This window comes from Quercus robur, chromosome 2, assembly GCF_932294415.1.
Source record: "Quercus robur chromosome 2, dhQueRobu3.1, whole genome shotgun sequence".
Taxonomy (NCBI): domain Eukaryota; kingdom Viridiplantae; phylum Streptophyta; class Magnoliopsida; order Fagales; family Fagaceae; genus Quercus; species Quercus robur.
This window is the reverse complement of record NC_065535.1, coordinates 77,792,372-77,813,545: the sequence shown is the minus strand read 5'-3', so window position 1 is coordinate 77,813,545 and position 21,174 is coordinate 77,792,372. Positions and strand designations below refer to the sequence as shown.

The 21,174-nt window shown below is 34.9% G+C and overlaps 4 protein-coding genes and 1 long non-coding RNA gene across 22 annotated transcripts in view; 1 reads left to right on the top strand and 4 right to left on the bottom strand.

Moving 5' to 3' along the window:
* Positions 1–21,174, bottom strand: part of LOC126715135 (MDIS1-interacting receptor like kinase 2-like) — a 99,284-nt gene that overhangs the window by 22,866 nt on the left and 55,244 nt on the right. The window contains exon 3 of one of the 2 annotated variants that reach the window (XM_050415577.1): positions 11,619–11,703. The exons of the other annotated variant lie outside the window; for it this stretch is intronic. The gene's annotated coding sequence lies outside the window, so the exon portion shown is untranslated. Of the gene's footprint in view, positions 1–11,618; positions 11,704–21,174 lie in introns of those variants that run through there. 2 annotated transcript variants of the gene reach the window in all.
* The window catches only part of LOC126715137 (sialyltransferase-like protein 1), a 101,605-nt gene that overhangs the window by 29,198 nt on the left and 51,233 nt on the right, over positions 1–21,174 (top strand). For 2 of the 17 annotated variants that reach the window (XM_050415592.1, XM_050415585.1), the window contains exon 11: positions 2,427–2,585. The exons of 13 other annotated variants lie outside the window; for them this stretch is intronic. In XM_050415592.1, the coding sequence (XP_050271549.1) occupies positions 2,427–2,585 (159 nt within the window). The remainder of the gene's footprint in view (positions 1–2,426; positions 2,586–21,174) is intronic. 2 more of the 17 variants (XM_050415590.1, XM_050415584.1) reach the window with 1 other exon arrangement.
* Positions 1–21,174, bottom strand: part of LOC126715134 (MDIS1-interacting receptor like kinase 2-like) — a 63,360-nt gene that overhangs the window by 22,435 nt on the left and 19,751 nt on the right. The gene's annotated exons all lie outside the window — the stretch shown is intronic.
* LOC126715140 (uncharacterized) lies at positions 6,948–9,603 on the bottom strand. Its single transcript, XR_007651810.1, has 2 exons — positions 9,227–9,603; positions 6,948–7,341 (listed from the first exon to the last, which is right to left on the bottom strand). It is a non-coding gene; the product is annotated as an uncharacterized LOC126715140 (long non-coding RNA).
* Positions 11,644–14,761, bottom strand: LOC126715133 (MDIS1-interacting receptor like kinase 2-like). Its single transcript, XM_050415575.1, has 2 exons — positions 12,390–14,761; positions 11,644–12,093 (listed from the first exon to the last, which is right to left on the bottom strand). Exons 1-2 carry the CDS (start codon positions 14,704–14,706, stop codon positions 11,717–11,719), a joined length of 2,694 nt encoding a protein of 897 aa, XP_050271532.1. The 5' UTR covers positions 14,707–14,761; the 3' UTR covers positions 11,644–11,716.

Genomic DNA, 21,174 nt, shown 5'->3' with positions numbered 1-21,174 from the left:
TAAGCCTCAGCCAAATGCAACTTTGTGAATCAAGGAAATACAACAGGTGCCTTGTCCAACTGAGGGGCCTTCTCTGAATAAATAGATTTTAGCCAACTGGGATCCGGCTCGTCCCAACAATCCCATTGCTTTCTTTACCTTGTTCATTGCTAGATGAGATTGGCATCTTGCCTAACTTGGGAGTTTAGGCTTCTGCAATAACAGTTAAAGGATGTAAATTATAACCTCATGGTTCAGCTTGAGACCTCAAAAGAATGATATATAGAAAAGAAGAAAACATTGTAGTACATTCATTTTATGGCACTAGGTCTATCACACATATGAACCCATGCAAAAAAATTGACATATCTTCCCCTTCCCCATTCCAAAACCTGATGCAAATATCTCAGAAAAAGAAAAAATAACTTTTCCCCTCTTTAAACCCTTATTGATTTTATAAACATAAAACTGCCCTCTGAACAGCAATGAAGCAAATATTGCAATTCCAAGCCACCGTATTGAATGGTTTACCAGTTTCTTATATCACAAAAATCAAATGCTAAGGACCACACTCAACATAACCAAGCAAAACACTAATGCATGATTTCAATATAAAACTATAGAAAGCAGATTAGTTTTGGTTGCTCAGCAACATTTTGTGTCTTAGCACATATCCCCTAATATGTCATGCAAATATTGTAAATAATGCAGATTATGCAATGTTCACATTTATGATAGAAGAAACAAAAGGCATAATGATAAATAAGGCAGTTTAGTTGGCATTTTTTCTTCAAAAAAGTACCTTCCCCACACATTAAATTTCACCCAAATAACTTCTAAGAACCAAAAACTATTTGTCTTCCTTGGAAGTCATCAGCTCTCTTTTACTAGTATCTTGTGAATAGCTAAAGTTATCTAAAATCATTTCCTAATGAATGTAATTATAGACCACATAGACAACAAGCAAAAGTTATCCCAAATCATGTCATATTGTAACAAATACATGAAACAGGTAAAGAATCTCAAGTAGATATGTCCATGACAAGTTGGTAAGTTAACATGATCTTATAATCATACAAGGAAGAAAAAAATACAAGACCCAATATAAAGAACTCATATTACCAACAGAGTTGTAAAGGACTTACCATGAAGGAAAGCCAAGATATGACTGCAAACCTCAGGAAGGTCCATAGAGGGGTAAACCTTGCAGTCAGGGATGTCAGATGCAGTGATCCTTATGTTGTTATCAAAATGGGCAAGTAGGTAAAAAAAGATTTAAGCTATTTTGAACTTACACATAACTGTACTGCTAAGTTAAATACTTCTTGTAGAATTTTCCAGATTCAAACTCAAGATTGTTTTATAAAAAATATAAACAAAAATGGAAGAAGAAGAAGAAAACAGGGGGAAAAAAAAACCAGAATAGATTAATTTGTCAAATATATAAGAACCTAAACTCAAACAAAAAAATAATAGCTTAAACCCACAAAGTTTAGAGAAATAATATAAACCCATATTAGCGTTAATCATATGTAAAGAGAGAACCTGAAGATTGTGGGTGGTGCCACCGATTTAGAATGGAAGAGAGGAAGCGCCGCCGAGTTGGATTGGATATGAGTGCACTGCCGATTTGAGGATGGATTGGAAGAGAAGAAGCTAGAGAGCGAAGCCAACGAGTTGGATTGGATGAGAAGAAGCGCTGTTGATTTGAGGTTGTGGCTGTGCCACTGTCTGGTTCTTCTGTGGGTATGGTTTTAGTTGTCTAATTTGAGAGTTTTGTTTAGAAAGTCAAACGTGAGACAGAGCAAGGAGCAAACATGAGACAGAGCAAGCGTGAAGCAAATGTGAGAGAGGAAAAAAGTGGGATGAATGTTATAATTTTTTGTTTATATATGAAACCTGTTTAACCGGTAACCAAAATCCTTTAAAATTACATTAACGGTCCAGATTAAAACAATATTAAATGAATGGTTTAGATGTAGGTGGGTACCGTACCCTCTCTTTTTTGGAGGGGGTACGGTAGAATGACCCTTCATCAATTGATAACCTGCTGATGTCCTTGTTATTTGCATCTGTATCTCAATTAATTGTTATTTTCCATTGCCTTGTATGCTGGCTAGATTTTTTTTTTTTTTTGTATCATGATCTCATTAAATTCAGGTTTCCTTATTTGCATGATACTCTATATATGTTGCTATCTTTGCATTCTAGCTAATATATGTCATGATCTTTATGATAGGACGCGAAACTTCTCTACACCTAGGAAGGGCACAATCCACTTCAAGGGAGAGCATACTATCAGCTTCTAGAATGCCTTGGTGTAAGGATATTCTCTCTTCTCCATTTTACTCTTTTCTCCCCTCTGAGAAGCTATCATACACTCTTATTACCTCAGGCCCATATGCCCCAATTATTCTCTCCAAATGACTAGGATTCATGTCTGTCAGGTTATTAGGATCCATTCTCCCATGAGATCCAAGAGGAAGCATGACTGGTCAGATGTACCTAGTCGAGATATGATTAGCAGAGCTCACGCTGCAGCTTTGCGCTTAAAGAAGAGTCAAGGTAGTCAGGTGGGTGATTTGGGCCAGTTTGGTAGTTGTAAGGTGTGGGGCAATGTGGAGCCTAACAACAATGGACCCATCTCAGGATCTCCAGACATGGGTGATGTCAGGAAGTACTCAAATTACAGTAAATGGGAAGTTGGGTTCATATCCCGTGCAATACCCTAGGTATTGCACGGTGTGCAATACCTCAAATTCCAGCCATCCATTTAATCTAATGGCTTAAGTCTTTGACACCTCACCAATCCAAGCTGGCAATCCGTGTGCTCAGCTCTTTGCCAATTCAATTTGCTCTCTCCTCATTGTCTCCTGCCTAAGAGCATCCACACCAGCTCTTCTATAATTGTGTAAAATACACATTTTGACCATTTTTACACATTTTGAACCAAAAAACACACTACATCAGTCCATTTAAAATAGTGTAAACTCATCTAAAATTTTCAACGAGCTACAGTACCCGTGTAAATTTACACGGGCACTGTAGCCCGTTTATCCCATAAAATAATATTATCTGTACAGTATAATAAAAACCTCATTTTCGCTCTTTTTTCTCTCTCCTCTCACTGAGCACACCAGTGCCTCTCTCAGGTCTCAGCTTCCCTCTCCCTCTTGAGTTCTTCCTCTCATATTACAGTCCGAATTCTTTTGCTCATTTTCATCAAGCCACGCGATCGCCGATCATCAATTGCTGCTGATCATTGAACCACGCCGATCACCAACCACGCCGATCAAATCATCAAACGAAGGCTTCTCCGATCATCAAACCACGCCGATCAAATCATCAAATCGTTAGTGGGTTTCGAGTTGGGTGGGTGATGATGGCTTGATTGGGTTTCAGGTTTGGTGGGTGATGAATGGGTTTGGGATTGACTGGGTTTCGGATTGAGTGAGTTGGTTTTTTTTATGGTGCTGGTTGTGGAAGATCGGTGAATCAGTGGCCGGATTTTGTGGAACAGTGGCTGGCTGGGTGTGGGTGTGGACGGAGAAGACGAGGTGATGAGTTTGTGCCAGAGAGGAGAGGGAATGAAATAATAAAAAATGTAAAAAGAATGAATATTTTATTATATGAATGTGTAGAATAGATAAACTGATATGAGTGTTTTGTAAAAATGAATGTGTAAAATAGAAAAAGTAGATTTTTTCTTGCAAAATAGACAGAAAATTTACACGAGCTGATGTGGTTGCTCTAAGCTTCTCATCAGATCCAAAAAAATTCAAAATATTTCTCTCTTCCACAAAACTTTTGTCTATGGCTGAATCTCCATGGCTATAGCTAGCAGCCACCAAATCCCTCACCACCACCAGTGATTCTTGCCACTATGGTTTTCTCCTCATCTCACTCTCTCTCTCATTTGGGTTTATCTGTTTTCTCCTTCTCTCAAGCCCAGCCGTGGCCGAGCTTCTGCTTCCACTCACACCTATCGCCGTTGGTGGTGCCTCTCATCGGTGTCACAACCACTGATGGCCGCAGGTCCAGCTCTACTCTTTATTTTCTTTTTTCTTTTTTTCAATTTTTATTTGCCTTTTAGACAAGACCGAAACCCCTTTGACACTCATTTTGTTTCATTTTTTTCTTAGTTTGATGAATAATATTTTGTTTCAGTTTTGATTAGCTTGATGAATGGGTTTTCTTGTTTGGATTTCTAGTATTAGCAATAACTGTTATTATTGGAATTTTTAAAGCTGGTTTTTGGGTGGGCATTGAAGATGTTTGTTAAAATGCTTCATAGAGTTTTAGTTTATCTCTCTGTATTCTGCCTTTTTTTCTTTTTTTGGATTTTTTTGCTAAAACTGTGATGCTATGTGTATGGAAATTGGATTTTTTTCTTATTAGCTTGATTAGTGGGTTTTCTTGTTGAGTGTAAAGCTTGATGGTTTTGCTTGAGTTTGAAAATTGGGGCTTTGCAATATGGCTGAATCTGTTTTGATTGAATGAAAATGGATTTCCAATATCGTCACTACAGGTACAGCAGTCTTGTTGGTGATGCACTCAGCAATTTCAATAACACCTAAAGTATTCTTTCTTTTTTATTTATTTTGATTTTTTTTTTTAGTTCCTTTGATACTCGTGGATTTTTGTGATGATTATGGTTAGATATTGATCAAATGATGTAGATTTAATGAATTTTGTGTTTGGTCTTTAGGATTCCATGGTTGATTGAGTCCTCAACTTAGGTTCATTATTTGTGCATTCCAATTGTTTGGTAAATTGTCCCAATGATTATGTGATATGTGCTTTTTGTTCAATCTGGTGGCGTTGTTGCTGGTAGATGCTAGAGTCTATTCTAATCCTGTTTTCTGATCCAATTTGGCTTTAAATGACTTGGTTTTGTATTATTAGTCTTGCTGTTATGTAAGCTAGCAATATTTGTTTCAGGTGAGAAAGAAAAGGCATAAACATCAAACTCAACCTATACCTTGTTTTAGGGTGAGTTTGGTTCAGCTTTTTGTAAAAGTGCATAATGAAAAAGTGGAGTTTTGTTAAAAGTGCATAATGAAAAAGTGGAGTTTCAAAAAGCTGAGTGTTTGGTAAAAACTGTTAAAAAGTGTATAATGAAAAAGTTGAGTGTTTGGCTAGCACTTATAAAAGTGGCAGTTTGAGGGATAAATTACCAAAAAGGACAATGTATATATAAGGGAATTTATTTCATACTTTTTTTTTTTTATGTGAGTTTGTTTCATACTTAAATCAATTACTTCATCATATTTAAATCAATTTTTCTTTCTAAAAAAATTATTTTTTTCTTTCTAAAAAAATTATTTTTTTAGAACCAATATTAGCTAATAATAACCTACCACTTAAGATTTATTATGAAAGTATTGTGAAAATATTGTGATAAAAATTGATACTAATTTTAATTTTAACATACTATTAAAATTATTTTTTTCTCTTTCTAAAAAAATTATTTTTTTCTCACCAATATTAGCTAATAATAACCTACCTTAAGATTTATTGTGAAAATATTGTGATATAATTTTTTTTTCTCTCTTTTTTTCTCTCTACACACGTGGGCTCTCCTTCCTTTTTCTTTTTCTTTTTTTTTTTCCCTCTTTTTTTCTCCTCTACCCACGTACCCACACTCTTTTCTTTTGTTTTTTCCTTCTTTCCTCTTTTATTCCCTACCATACCAGCACAGTCCAGAACATTCCACAACTCTTTCTTCTTCTTCTTTTTTTTTTCCTCTTAGCACTTCAAAACAAACAAAGGAATCAGCTCTCCTTCTTCTTTTTCTATTTTTTTTTCTTGTTCTTGGATGATCGGGAAGATTGGATGGTCGGTAAATCTCTCCCCCCCCTTTTTTTTCGTCAGTCTTCTTGATCCGCCAGAGGGTCTTGATCTGCTGTTGTCCTAATTTTCTTGTTGTTGTTGATCTGCTGTTGATTCGAAAGAGTTGTTGTTCTATTTTTTTTCTGTTCTTGATCTGCTGTTTCCGAAAGAGTTGTTGTTCTAAATTTTTTTTTCCTGTTCTTGATCTGCTGTTTCCGAAAGAGTTGTTGTTCTAAATTTTTTTTTTCTGTTCTTGATCTGCCGTTTCCGAAAGAGTTGTTGTTCTAATTTTTTTTTCTGTTCTTGATCTGCTGTTTCCGAAAGAGTTGTTGTTCTAATTGAATGGGTATTTCCGTAATTCTACCGTAGCAACGGTAACCCATCCAAAACGCACACTGCGTGTTTTCATTTATGGACCCTCAGAGGTCCATAAAAATTTCCACGTTTGTCCGCGTTTTTGGGCTTAACCAAACGCAAATTTAGGTTTAGCTTTTTTCAAAAAGCCCTTTTTGGGCTCAAAATGTGGAAACAAACGGGCACTTAATGACCTTCATTTTAATTAAGTCTAGGATTATATCACATGGCAGAGCAGCTTGAGGCTCCATTAGCTTCACTGGGCTGAGGAAATATTCAAAACATAGTTTATAGATTGAACATTTTATACACAGATTTAGATTTGTTATTATCAACAAGAATAGGCAAATAAAAACAGTTTAATTATTGGGCTCTCCTTTTTTTTAGGATCAAAATGTTAGACCTGGTGAAAAATTGAATGAAATCTAAATGCTTGCTAATGACTTCTCTCATTGTATTTCTAATGACTTTATGGCCTTCACATCTAGTTTTATCTAATTTCTTTTTTAATTTTCTCAAACAGATGTAAGGGATCAAAAATGTGTTACAAGTTGTAAGTTGCAACCTTGACTACTTGTTTGTAATAAAAAACTAACTCAAATTTGCATATGAATTGAAGGATATGCAATGCGGACCTTGTTTGTGATCATTTGTCCACAAACTATTTCTTTTTTCTTTTTTTGAGAAGCAATTTACTGTGTACAATTTTTGTTTTTTGTTTTTTTTCATTGATGTTAACAAAACACAAATTTACAAAAATAAATTACACATAGGCGCACATGTTTCTTTAATGATAAAACGAGAATTATAATTTGTATAAATTGCACATAGGTGCAGATTTTTTTTTTTTATTAATAACAAAATGAAGATCATAATCTGCTCATGAATACATCTCGCACAAATCACTAGTACATCATTGCCAAACTAATTGGTATATGAACAATCATTAGAGCACTTAGCCAAAGTTTAAAAAACATGATTCTAAACTAAAAAAATTGCTTGATGTTGTGGACCACCCATTCTCTCCACTTGCAACACTTCTCTGAGTTGAGGATCTCTTGCACCATCAATTTTTGTGGCCGGAGCTTGCAATACTTGATCGCCTCTCTTGAGGAGATGATAGTGCACACTTGCAAATGATCCTTCCTGACCTAATGCATTACTTGTACAGGACATCTACAAGAAAGCAATTACACATAACACAAATGTAAAAAAAACAAATGTAATATTTGAAAGAAATAATCAATGAATCATTTCTAATATTTTTGAAAGAAATAATCAAGAAAAAAAAATGTAAAACATCAATAAATCATATAGCAAGCTTAGTATTAGATGTACTAAATTATTCTATTGTGCATTTAAATTATAGCTAAAACCTCTAGTGTATTTCTGCCAAACCTGAAAAGTTTTACATAACCAAATAAGATTGTTTAATCAAATCTCAATTGATCGTTAGTCGAAGGTGTAAAAAATACTAGGGTTAACTTCATAGTCTCTACTCACATATCTTCATTCCACCTTACATAACTAATGTTTTATTGAGTGTGTGCATATATATGGGAAGCCAGCATGCTGGTGTATTAAGTGGTTTTCACAGTTTTAACATTCTATTCCTTTAGCCATACACATAGGCAAGGTTCTTCATTTGGACCAATTAAGTCTTTTGGTAACATTTTATCAGAAATTTCACTTGACAAGGTTCTTCTACTGCCTATTACCACTTTCTATCTAGAAATTTTTGTGTATAATTCATCCAAATGGCACAAAAGAGTATGTTTACAAGAATTGTTTTGGTTATTCAGATATTTTACTAATGAACAAACATATTACATCTAGCAGAGTAAAGCTACTCTGAAACTCACAGTCCTTCAAGGACAACCTAACAAAGATTGCTAGCTTACATAACAACAAGACTAATAATACAAAACAAAGTCATTTAAAGCCAAACTGGATCAGAGACAAGGATTAGCATAGACTCTGGCATCTACCAGCAACAACCCCACCAGATTGAACAGAAAGCACATATCACATAATCATTAGGACAATTTATCAAACAATTGGAATGCACAAATAATGAACCTAAGTTGAGAACTCAATCGACCATGGAATCCTAAAGACCCAAGTGATACTTCAAATTAGGATGTAAAAGACATCAGTAAAGTTATTGAGGATGATTTGTATTCATTGATCTTTGAGAGAGAATAAAGTCATAAATGATAAGATTTTGATTTAGTTATTATTGAAATATGCAAAACTTATTAACGTTGAAAAAACTATCCATTTTTCAATTACCTGAATTATATGACAAAATAAGGCTTCAATCATGAGTAGACCTCTACTGGTGGGACAAACAAAATTACTAAAATCGTCTAAAAATCTTATAAGACTTAAAGGGGGACATTTCAGGGCTAATTCGAAGCTAAGCAATTCTGGTATTAAGGGTTCAATGTAGCTATTGAGTATTGACACTGACCTACATGGTCATTGACTCATTTACAATTTCCACCCTAACCGACAAATATTTTTGCAATATCAACACCTTAATTCAAGATTAACTTGCAATGCCCACACCAATATCTAATATCAGTATTAAAATGCAAAATTTAGTAAAGGCCCACTTGGGTGAACATTACAAATTAATTTTGATACATTAGAGCACACTACCACATAAACCAGCCCACTGATTTGGTAAATTCAACACTAATTTTGACTGGTAAACTGATCTCCAATCTGGGTATTGAATATATATTGATCACAAAAATTTATAGTTTAGGATGGACATTACAAATAATCCTATAGTTTATGGTGGATAGTTACAATAAACCCAGGTATCAAAAAGTAACTTTTTTCAACTCAAATTATGTTTTGCCTAAATATTCCAATGGATTGGGAAATTTAGCCCAAAAAAAAAATGGTGATTTTCTTTTGGGTATAAGAAATAACTAATACATATCTTCGGCAAGATTAGAAAGTGAGCTCATTAAGGAAAAGAATAAAGAGTATGCCATTCAAAGAAGAAGAAGAAGAAAACAAAAACTGGTATTTGAGTTGATGAACTCACCGAGTGGAAAGGGCGAGTCCTAGATCGAGATTGAAGGGTGCATGGTGGAAAGAAGCAGAGGAGTTTGAGGTTATTCTTCTGACTTCTGTCTTTCTGTGTTCTGTTCTTGTCTTGCTCGATCTTCTTCTATGTTGTGATGGGCCCGTGGTGACTACCACAAAGGCGTTTGGCTTCAGAGAGAACTTCACTCCATGAGAGTTGGCACTTGGGAAAGCTTCACACATGAGAAAGAGGGAGTGTGAGTGTTTGGGGGTTTGGTTTCAAGTGCTAAGTTTCGGTGTTTGGGTATGAGCTAGGGCTGCTGTGACAATGGATTGAAGGAGAGGCAGAGACGGCAGCTGCGCAGGGAGAGAGAGAGAGAGAGAGAAACTGAGGTATTGTGCATAACAGATGTCTTCAGCCATTCAAAATAGTAAGTTAGGCAACGTTTGAAACAATAAAGGAAAGTAGCATCTCGAGTTTTAAAAACTCAAGATCCATATTAGAACTCGAGTATGAAAGACTCGCTTTAGATCTCGAGTTTCATGCAAAAAAAATTTAACCTATAGTGGCGTTTTTAAGACTTACAGTGACGTTTTAAAACCCTATAGCGACGTTTTCCTGCAAAAGAAATTTTTATAAGTACAGGTTTAAGGAGTCCTATAGTGGCGTTTTTAAGCCCTATAGTGACGTTTTATAGACCTATAGCGGCGTTTTTATTCAATTTATGGAAATCGAGTCTTTAAAACTCGATTTTCAGCTTGATTTTTTTCCAACTTCCAACTAATCCACTTGCAAATCGAGACTTAAAAACTCGAGTTCTATCTTGGAACTCGAGTTTTAGACACTCGAGATGCTAGTTTTCAACATTGTTTTGAAAGTGACAATTAACTAAATTTTTTAATATTTATTGTTATTTAGAAAAAAAATTCGAGAAAAACTTGATTTTCTGTTTGGTTACTCAGACTTTTACCAGAAACAGTGGGCAGGCTGTGAATTTTTTGAAGGGTAAAATAGTCTTTTTGTTCTTTGGTGAGGTGTCAAAGATTTAAGCCATTAGATTGAATGGATGGCTGGGATTTGAGGTATTGCACAGGATATGGATCCATGGGAAGTCATGCCTTTTAAAAGTCTTAGGAAGGAAGCATAAGATCACTACATGCAAATGCAAGGTGTCTCCTTGTACAAAATGGATGGCAATAAATTGGATGATCTAGTATGTGTTAGGCATTCCTTAAAATCTGAGGTATAAGCGATGTGGGTAATTCTTTGTGATCTTACACTAATTGTGGTTGAGAGCAGGCCCGACTGGGTATACCTATATTCTTAAACGAAAATTAGGTTAACTGATTGTTTGTGGTCTTACACTGAACATGACTATCGTCCACTTTCAACAAATTTTGTTGGCAACATTGGCAAAATGAAATCTCAAGTTCTGCTAATGCAAATTACATGGATGTTGCGTGAGATTTCACTGATGGGATTCTTCTTGCTTAATGGAGATACTTTCATGTTGATATTAAGAGTTGAGTTTATGGAGTGCAGATGTGATCATAGGTTTTTGGTATGCTCTAAGTTGGGCTTGAATGTACGTTCTTGTAGTCAATAGAAAACAAGAAATTTGTCTAGTAGAAGGAATGGAAGTCTGTATTCTTTTTTAATTTTAGAACCTATTCCAAGCTAGTAGTGCCTTGTATCTTGGTTTTGGGACATGCTCTCTCTCTCTCATCCTTTTACTAATAGTTTCTAGGACATGCTTATTTTGGTGGAGTGATGTCTCGGCCGTGGGGCCTGATTTGTTTTATTGTCTAATTTTGTGTTCCAGCAAGGTAGTCGCGGTTTGAGATTTGGAATTATTGCCCGCCACCATGAGGAGATATAAATTCAAGGGAAAAGTTAACAAAAGAAACATTTTTTTAAATGTAACTATTCATGGTAAAAGAAAAAAAGATAATTAACTTTTTTTTTTTTATAGCTTTTTATATTTTCCATCAAAGTGGGTATTAAAATTTTTCTAAAATGATCTATTAACAAATGTCCTATACAAAAACTTTGATGAAAGACTTTCTTGCATGACGTAATAAGAATTTTCCCTTAAATCATTTATTGAGGAAGGGACGAAACAGAGGATTGTGTGTCTTTGGGAGTAGATAGCAAGGGAGGTTTTATTACTACTTGTCTTTACTAATTGAAATTTGTCTTTATTATTGCTGATTCTTATGGAATAACTTGAACTAGTGTCGAGCATCAAGCATATAAATCAACCTTTGTAACTTCCGCGATTGGTTATGGGAATTTTAGATGTGTGGCATTAGAAAAGCGGAAAAGACAAAAATTCCATGTTGTAAAATACAAGTTACAAATCATAAAGAACAACACATACAACTTGCACAAGATTCTTAAGGTATTCTTATTGTAACACAACAGTTTTTGCCATATAAGTTCGTCAAACAATATGGTTCTCAACTAAAAAACAAGCACTTCCTTATTGAGTTTCACTCTCTCCATTCCTTATTGAGTTTCACTCTCTCCAATCGTATAATTTTCTTGGTTCCTTAATTGCCACAGTGAAACTGAATGTAAGGGGTTCGTTACCGGTTTCTTATGAGAGAGAAATTCTTGGGACACCCATTTCATTGTCGGCCTGGACTTTGGTTTAGTGTGTAAGCAAGCAAATGAAATTGCAGCAACAAGAAAAACATCCTTTGCAACCAAACGGTTTGGAGGTGGGAGACGTTGGTCTAATATTTCATTTAACATCACACTTTGTGATGTTGAAAACGATGTCATGAGCTCGCCTGGATGTCTTCCCGTTAATATTTCTAATGCCACCACTCCAAAGCTATAAACATCACATTTTTCAGTCACCACCATAGTATAGGCCAATTCTGCATACATGAGAGAAAAAAAAAATGAAAAGTATGAAAAGATGTAATGTCTTTCATTTACCTTTAATCTTAATGTTTTACTTTTATTTCTATATTCTTATTTTATGAAGACACTGGACAACTTGCTAGTATATAAAATTTCCATTGTGAAAGTGATATTTTCCATTATGCATACATGGTCCTATCAGATAACAAACAATAAAGTAAGCTAAATAGCATAAAATGTAGAAAGCTCCATGCATGGCAAACCTTTTAAAATAATAGTTGGGAGTATCACAAAAAGAATATTAATTTACCTGGAGCAAGATAACCATAAGTCCCAGCAACTAAAGTTTGATTGGAGGAATTAGGATCAAGACATTTAGCCATGCCAAAATCAGAGACAAAACCCTCCAATTTAGAGTTCAATAGTATATTGTTGCTGGTTATATCTCGATGAACAATTGCTGGAACACATTCATGATGCATGTAACATAAGGCATGTGCTATACTTTTGATGACGTTCATCCTCTTCATCCAATCAAATTCCACAGCCTCAACATCATTGCTTAGGACAGAAAACAAGCTTCCCCTTTCCATATACTCATAGATTAAAAACATGCATCGATAATGCAAACAGTAGCCAAGAAGTTTAACAATATTTCGATGTCGGATTGCTGCTAACATTTTGATCTCATTTTTGAAACTCTTGTCAAATGTTGGGTTCTCAGCCTCCAAGCGATGAAGTTTCTTTATGGCAACTACTTTACCACTAGGCAATTGTGCTTTGTAAACACTACCATAACCGCCTGTCCCGATGCAGCAGCTAATGTCAAAGTCCTTTGTTGCTTCGATGATGTCTTCATATGCAATTTTTCCATCATAATTCCATATTGAAAATAAGTCACCATTCTTTGTTTCACTTGACTCATATTTAGTTTTCTTATCCCCACGTCGAGAGAGGGAAAAAAACCCAACAAGTAAAACCACAAGGAAAAAGCTGAGGGGAACAACAATTTTTATTAGGTGGACAATTGATTTGTTATTGTTTAGGAAAGATGGAAAGCAAGGAGGGAAACCTTTGATGTCACCGCATAAATCTTTGTTGCCAATAAATGTGTAAGGTGAACAATTTAAGTAGCCATTTGGGATCTGACCATGTAATGAATTGTATGAAAAGTTTATTTCTTTTATTGAAATAGAAATATTGGGAATGTTACCGGTAAGATTATTGTAGCTAAAATCCAAGAGCTCTAAAGATGGTGAATCCCCAAGTTCAAATGGAATATCTCCGCTGATGTTGTTATGACTAAGGTCAATAGCATTTAAGAAATGAAGATCACTAATGTGAAAGGGAATGTAACCACTTAAGGAGTTGTGGCTTAATGACAAGTGTCTCAAGCTCTGGCAATCAATTATTTCAGTGGGGATGGAGCCATTGATTTGATTCCAATTGAGGGACAGAGTTTCCAAAACAGTTAAATGATTGATAGTTCGGGGAATGAAACCACTAAGGTTATTATAGCTGAGATCTAAATATACTAACAAATAAAGGTTACTCATGTCAAAGGAAATGGTTCCTGTTAAGTAGTTGTGGCTTAGAGTTAAGTTGCGCAACAAAATGCAATTAGCTATTTCTGCAGGGATGGAGCCACTAATTTGGTTCCAAGCAAGGGACAAAGTTCTCAAGTTAGTTAAATGACCAATTGTGATAGGGATTTGACCAGCAATGTCATTATAATTGAGGTACAACTTTTCCAGATTCTTCATGTTGCCGATTTCTGCGGCAATGGAACCATTGATTTGGTTCGAATTAAGAGACAAATAGGTCAAATTGGTTAGATGCCATAGAAATGAAGGGAGTGGACCAGTGAGCTTGTTTTGTTGTAGGTCCAAGTATTCTAGGTGCTTTAGAAATCTAATTTCTGAAGCTATAGAACCGCTGATTTCATTAGAAGACAGATCCAAATAAAAAAGACCGGTTAGAAGGCTAAGAGTTGAAGGGATTGGCCCGGTGAGTGTGTTATTACTCAAATCTAAACTATAAAGATTCTTTAAATTTCCCAATTCTTTAGGAATGGACCCACTAAATAGGTTAGAAGAAATGTCAAATGTCTCTAACTGAGTGAGGTTGGCAAGCAAAAGAGGAAACTCACCACTGAATAGATTATTGTGAATGGAAAACATCTCCAATTGAGTGAGGTTTGTCAGTGAAAGAGGCAAATTACCTGTGAGATTATTCATGGATAGAGAAAGATAGGTGAGTTTAGAAAGAGTACCAATCTCTGGCGGGATGCTTCCTTGGAGTCCAGTATTATAAAGATCAAGACCTTCTAAATTTGGGAAGGATGAGAAGTTGAGTTTTCGGAACTTATCTCCCAGATCGACCCCATATATTTGAATCCATGTGACGCTTCCGCCATCATTGCATATGATTTCAGGCCACGCGCAATGACTCAAGGAGGAACCATTGGTGGTGTAGTTACTACTCCACCACCCACTCTCCAGCAGAGCCTTGGCTTCTAGTTCTAGCGCTGATGACTTAGCTGCAACAACCATAGTTGTGGAGTGCGTGAATATACAAAGAACCCATAATGCTAATACCAGAATGGAAATGGAGACAGAGGGAGCCATGTTAAAATAAAGTGTATGATTGATTGATGAGTGCAATGCCCATGGCAAATGGTTTATTCTTATATATATGCATATCACTCTACCAACGAGGTTTTCACGAAATTATTGTCTTTTTTTGAATCCTATAGAAATAGAAGAGCAGAAGTTTACTTAAGACCTACCCGCATGATCTTAATTTCCTCGGAAATTTCTTACAAGTACCCTTTTTAATCTTGGCCCACGATTTATTTCTCGCACTTTCTTGTTCCGTGTGAGCTCATATTTTGTACAAGTGAAATCAGTAAATGGTGTGTAATTTCTTGTTAGGTACGAGAACAATGGCGAGCTGGCCCCACATCAACATAGCAGAAGCAGTATTAATCGTTTGTAAATTATTTTGAGAAAATTTTTATTAAAAAAATTCACTTTAATAATTTTTTTTATAAAAGTGGTATTAAAATTTTTTTAAAATGAATTTATTAAAATAGATGTTAAATTAGTAAAAATGCTTATTACAACTGTACGGATACATACATGTTAAATAAAAAGTATCATTTGCGTTATATTGATAATGCGTAAAGTTTATTTACTAAAAAAACGAGATAGATAAATGTTTTTTTTTTTTTTGATGGTGAGATAGATAAATGTTAGCATCAGCATTGGAAAATTCCAATGCTATTCTATTTTACCATTCTAAAACACCACTTTATCAATATACCATACCATTTTACAATACTTCCACATCCCAAAACTCTATTTTTATTAAAATATTATTTTTTACCTTTCTTTATTATTTTGTTTCCAACCGTTTTCCTGGGCTTTCCAACAGCAATTTTTATTCCTCTCTCTCAACCTCTAGCACCGGTTCAACACACAACACACACACACACCCATGATACACTAATCATCCTACCCAAACCCATCACCACACACACAAACACAAACACAAACATCAAACCAGCAACAAAGAGCCACACACAAACATCAAACCAGCAACAAAGAGCCACACACAAACACAAACCAGCAACAAAGCCACACACACAAACACAAACCATCAACAGAGCCACACACACAAACCATCAAACCAGTCCACCAATCAACAAACCCAAGCCACCGATCTGAAACCCACGCCGCAGATTTGAAACCCAGGCCATCGATCAAAAAAATCATCACCGGAGCAAGCCCATTCAAACCCATTCAAAAAAAAAATCATCACCGAAGCAAACCCATTAAAAAAAAAATCATCTCCGGAGTAAATCCATTCAAAAAAAAATCATCACCTGAGCTACCGGAGCAAACCCATTCAAAAAAAATCATCACCGGAGCAAACCCATTCAAAAAACATCATCACTGGAGCCACCGGAGCAAACCCATTCAAAAAAAATATCACCGGAGCAAACCCATTCAAAAAAATGAGAGAGATGAGAGAGCAGATGGAGAGCAGAGCCGAGAGAGCAGATGGAGAAGCAGAAACGAAAGAGAGAGAAGAGAACAGAAAAAATGAGAGAGATGAGAGACAGAGGAGAGAGAGTAGAGATACCGGAGCCTCCGGAGCAAACCCATTCAAAAAAAATCATCACCGGAGCCACCGGAGCAAACCCATTCAAAAAAATGAGAGAGATAAGAGAGCAGATGGAGAGCAGAGCCGAGAGAGCATATGGAGAAGCAGAGACGGAAGAGAGAGAAGAGATAAGGAAAAAATGAGAAAGATGAGAGACAGAGGAGAGAGAGTAAAGATAAAATATTAATTTTTTTTTAGAATACTGCTACAGTGCAATTCTATCTTTAGAATTGCACTGTAGCAAGTATTGCAAAAAATTTACAATACTTGCTTTTACAATTTTCTGATGTAGATGATTTTAAGACTACAAATGCTAAATTTCCCTTAGATATAGCATTAGCATTCTCCAATGCTAAGAGCATAGCATTGGAAAATTGCAATGCTATTCTATTTTACAATTCTAAAAACCACTTTATCATTTATATCATCTTATTTTACAATACCTCCACCATCCCAAACTTCTATTTTTATTAAAATATTATTTTTTAATCTTTCTTTATTATTTTTTTTCTGACCGAAACTTTTGTTTTCCTAGGCTTTCCAACAGTCTTTTTTTTTCCTCTCTTTCTCCCTCAACACCGGTTCAACACACAAAGCCACACACACAGACCCATCGGAACAAAAACCCAGAAAAACCCAAGCCATGGCCCACTGCTCACCAAAATCCCACAGGAACAAAAACCCATATTAAAAAAAAAAAAAAAAAAAAAAAAAAAAAAAAACCCATCAGAAACCCAGAATAACCAGCCACTTCAGCCACAACCCAACCACAACAAAGCCACACACACACAAACACAAACCATCAACAGAGCCACACACACACAAACCATCAAACCAGTTGGAGCCAACAACGGCCACCACACCCACCACCCAAGCCACCGATCAGCAAAACCAAGCCACCGATCAACAAACCCACGCCGCCGATTTGAAACCCAAGCCGTCGAAAATACCCAAAAATCATCACCGGAGCCACCATCGGAGCTACCGATGATCAACCCAAACGATCCACCCATCGATCAACGGATCCACCATTTCAAACCCACCGATCAACCGATCCAAACCCACCATCAACCGATCCCAGCCCAACAATCCAAACCCAGCTCGCCGATCCACGCTGATCCAACCTCCAACCTCAAAAATCCAAAACCCAGCACCGGTGCAATGAGAGAGAAGCCGTGCGATGAGAGATGAGAGAGAGGCCATGCTATGAGAGATGAGAGAGTGGCTGTGTGAGATGGGTGAGAAATTTCAGAGATGGGTGAGAAATTTTGGCGATGAAGCTTCAGAGAGGAGAGAGCAGATGGAGAAAGAGAAGGAAGAGTGAGAAGACAACAGAAAAAATGAGAGGGATGAGAGAGAAATTTCGGGGGAAATAGGAGAGTAAAATTTTTTTTTTTTTTTTGCAATTCTATGAACAGTACAATTCTATGTTTAGAATTGTACTGTAGCAGTATTGCAAAAAAATTTACAATACTACTATTTACCATTCTCTGATGCAGGAGGTTTTTAGGTTTAAAATGTCAAATTTCTCTTAGATATGGCATTAGCATTCCCCAATGCTAATGCTCTGCTCTAAGAAATAGTCCCAATAAGGCAGTAATCACAGACACTCAAAAAGTTAAGCAACCGGCTACAGCTGTACTCATATTTTTTATTCCTTTAAATCACGGAAATATCACATTTGTGCCTCACACACTTCAGGACGTCTTCACAAGCTACACTAGGCATAAAAAAAAGTTAATGCATTTTATTTTCTCTATTATATATTTTATTTAAGATACAATGTATATGCTTGTATTTTTTTATTTTTTAGAAATATCGAATATGCTTGTAAAAATTTCAAACTGTTTTATCAAAAAAAAAAAAAAATTCAAAACTGGTATATCAAGGATGGAAAAGGCAAAAAGACGTAAAAAAAAAAAAAAAGTAACAAAGTTTATTATATAATTATTATTTAATAAATATATTTTTAATTGTTCATGATTTTATTATAATATAAATATGTTTAATGGAAGTAGAATAAAAAGTTTACTAATTATATTATTTGCAAATAGATCTATAGTTTTAATCGCAAAATTTTCAAAAATAAACGTATCACTTATACACAAAAGTTGCGTTTGGAATTTAAGAAAAGGTTAACTTATTTTACTTTTTAGTTTATTTTTTCTCCTAAATGCATTTAGGATTTTAAAAAAAGTTAGTTTATTTTACTTTTTAGCTTACTTTTGCTCCTAAAGTGAGTTCCATTACTTCAAAAGTCAGCTTTTAGTTTTCTTTTTTTTACGTATTTTTAATAAAAAGTTTTCAATTATAGCAAAATAAGTTATTCTCAAACGGACTTTAATATTGTTCTCTCTCTGTTTCAATATTTTTATGCCGAATTTTTTAAACAATTTTTTTTTTTTTTTAAATGTGGATATATTCCCATTAGTACTATATTTTACTAACTGTAGATGACCAAGAAGGCACGTTTATAATTAAAAATTCCACCGAAAGTCACTTAAATAGTGCGTTACTTTTTCTTTTTCTTTTCTTTTTTGACTTTGAAGTTTGAATGAATGCCAACAACGTAATTCTCACGAAGAATGATGTTCTTAAATCCCATTGAACTGCAGAAATTGGGCCAATGCGTGTTAGTCCTGCCCTTTGGACCTTTGGTGGAATTGCTGCGAAGCTTGCAATTTGAGTTAGGACTTAGGACGCGTTGCGAATAATCTGACTAGTGCAATCAGTACTAATGGTTTAATGGCCGCGGTTTATTTCTTACATTTTATTAAAGGATTTTTTTTTTTTTTTATAAGATATAATTTAAACCTATGATGTCCGAACCTACATTTCATATGAGATGCTTATATTAACGAAGAAAGTAAATAGTGTAATGATATTAGCAAATAAAAATAAATAAATAAATGGTCTAAACATTTCTAACCCTTTATTAAATATTTAACGGCTTCAAATAATATGATGTCCTTTTTTTTTTTCCTTTCATAAATTCAATAGTTATAACGGGGAGAGGGATTTGAACTCTATGGCCACTACATGATTCCGTAGGATAAACTAGAGGGGCTAACTGAGCTATAATGTTTTTGAAGTTTCATATGATGTCCTGAAATTAATGTAAAAGGAATATGTAAATCTATCTTTCCTATATAGAAAATGAGAAAATTTAGGGATACAAATTTTATTGTATTACTTTTACCACAACTTTGATGTGGTTTTTTTTATTTTTTATTTTTTATTTATTTTTTTATGAGAAACTTTGATGTGGTTAATTGTGAGTAACAGAGAAAGAATGGTAGGTTTATAACTCCATCTCCATGTATAAGTGATTGTATATGCTTAAGTACTTAAGGACCAACCATTTTAGAATTTTGGCCAAGAAGAAGAAGGTGTACAATATATAAAAAATCACGCTCCTCAAACTCTGCTACCTAACATGATTGGAGAAGAATTTTAATTTAATAAATATTTTGTGCAAATACCCCTATTTACACCATCCAATACCATTGGGACACATCATCTTTTATAAATAGAAAAATAACAGCTGCTACACACAATCACACCCTCGTTAATATCATATTCAACTAATAAAATCAAAAAATTAAACCCATCTAATTTGAAAATTAAAATTCTCAAAAAAATTTGAAAATTAAAAATCCTATTCCCCACTAATGTGAGATGTCATAGTAGACACCATTAGATCTGAGTCGTTCTTGTTACTGGTGTTACTGAAGACACTATTGTTGATTGAGAATTTCAAAGTCAATTGAGAAATTTCTCTCTCTCTCTCTCTCTCTCTCTCTCTCTCTCTCTCTCTCTCTCTCTCTCTCTCTCTCTCTCTCTCTCTCTCTCACACACACACACACACACACACACACACACACACACAAAGTTCGTCCATCTCCCAATCCTAGCTTTTGTAAAACCCACAAATAACAAGCTCAACTCATTCTTAACACAAGTTGAATTGATCAAGTTAGACTTTGAATCTGTCAAGTTTTGGCCAAACCCTAAACCCTAATAAAAATGTAAAGCGTCCTAAAAATGAATTGTAAAACTAATGACCCTAATAAACTATTTTATGGAGTAGGTCAACCCAATATGACCATTTTTTTTTCAAATGCTAAAAAATAACAATATTAATAATAAATGAAAATAAAACTCGATAATATTGTCCTTGTCTTCTTCTCAATAAAACAAAAAATAATAATCTAAAACAACAATTAAGTAATATATAAATTCTGTAGGGCTTGTTTGGATTGAGGGAGAATAGAGGGGGAGTGGAGAAGAGTAAAGTAAAATTGGCTGAAAATAAGTTAATTTTAAAATAATTCTAATCTACTCTCCCTCCCTCTCTCTCAATTTAAACGGACCATTAGTTTACACAATCCAAGATTAAAGTCTTTAAGTCTTGACTTGTTGAGAAAGATTAATCTATGAGTTTGTGAAGAGAGAGAGAGAGAGAGAGAGAGAGAGAGAGGTGGATGTGTAAAGCATGTTTTACAAAGAGTTATAAAGCCAAAAAAAAAAAAAAAATCCTATGAAAAAAGTTGGTCAACTCGACCTGCCATTTTAGTGGGCTGGTTTGGGTCAACCCTATTTACCGGTCCAAAAATCTGTGCCCATACCCATATCTTTATTTTTAGTTTGGATGGGTTATCGGATCCATATCCAATTTTGCTAGTTCTAATTTGAATTGGCACTACAACCGACTCTGCCTTTAAACAAGAAGAAGAAGAAACAACAATAGAAGTTTTGAGGGGGGAAAAAAAAAATGAGACCAAAGACAAAATCACGACTCTGACATGGCACTACAAAATTCAATTTCAATACGCCAAGTTATTCTTGTTGGTCTGGAGGGATTTCTGTTTATTCTTGTTTTCTCTAACCAGTTATTGATGCATTATGAGATATTTGATTGTTATAAT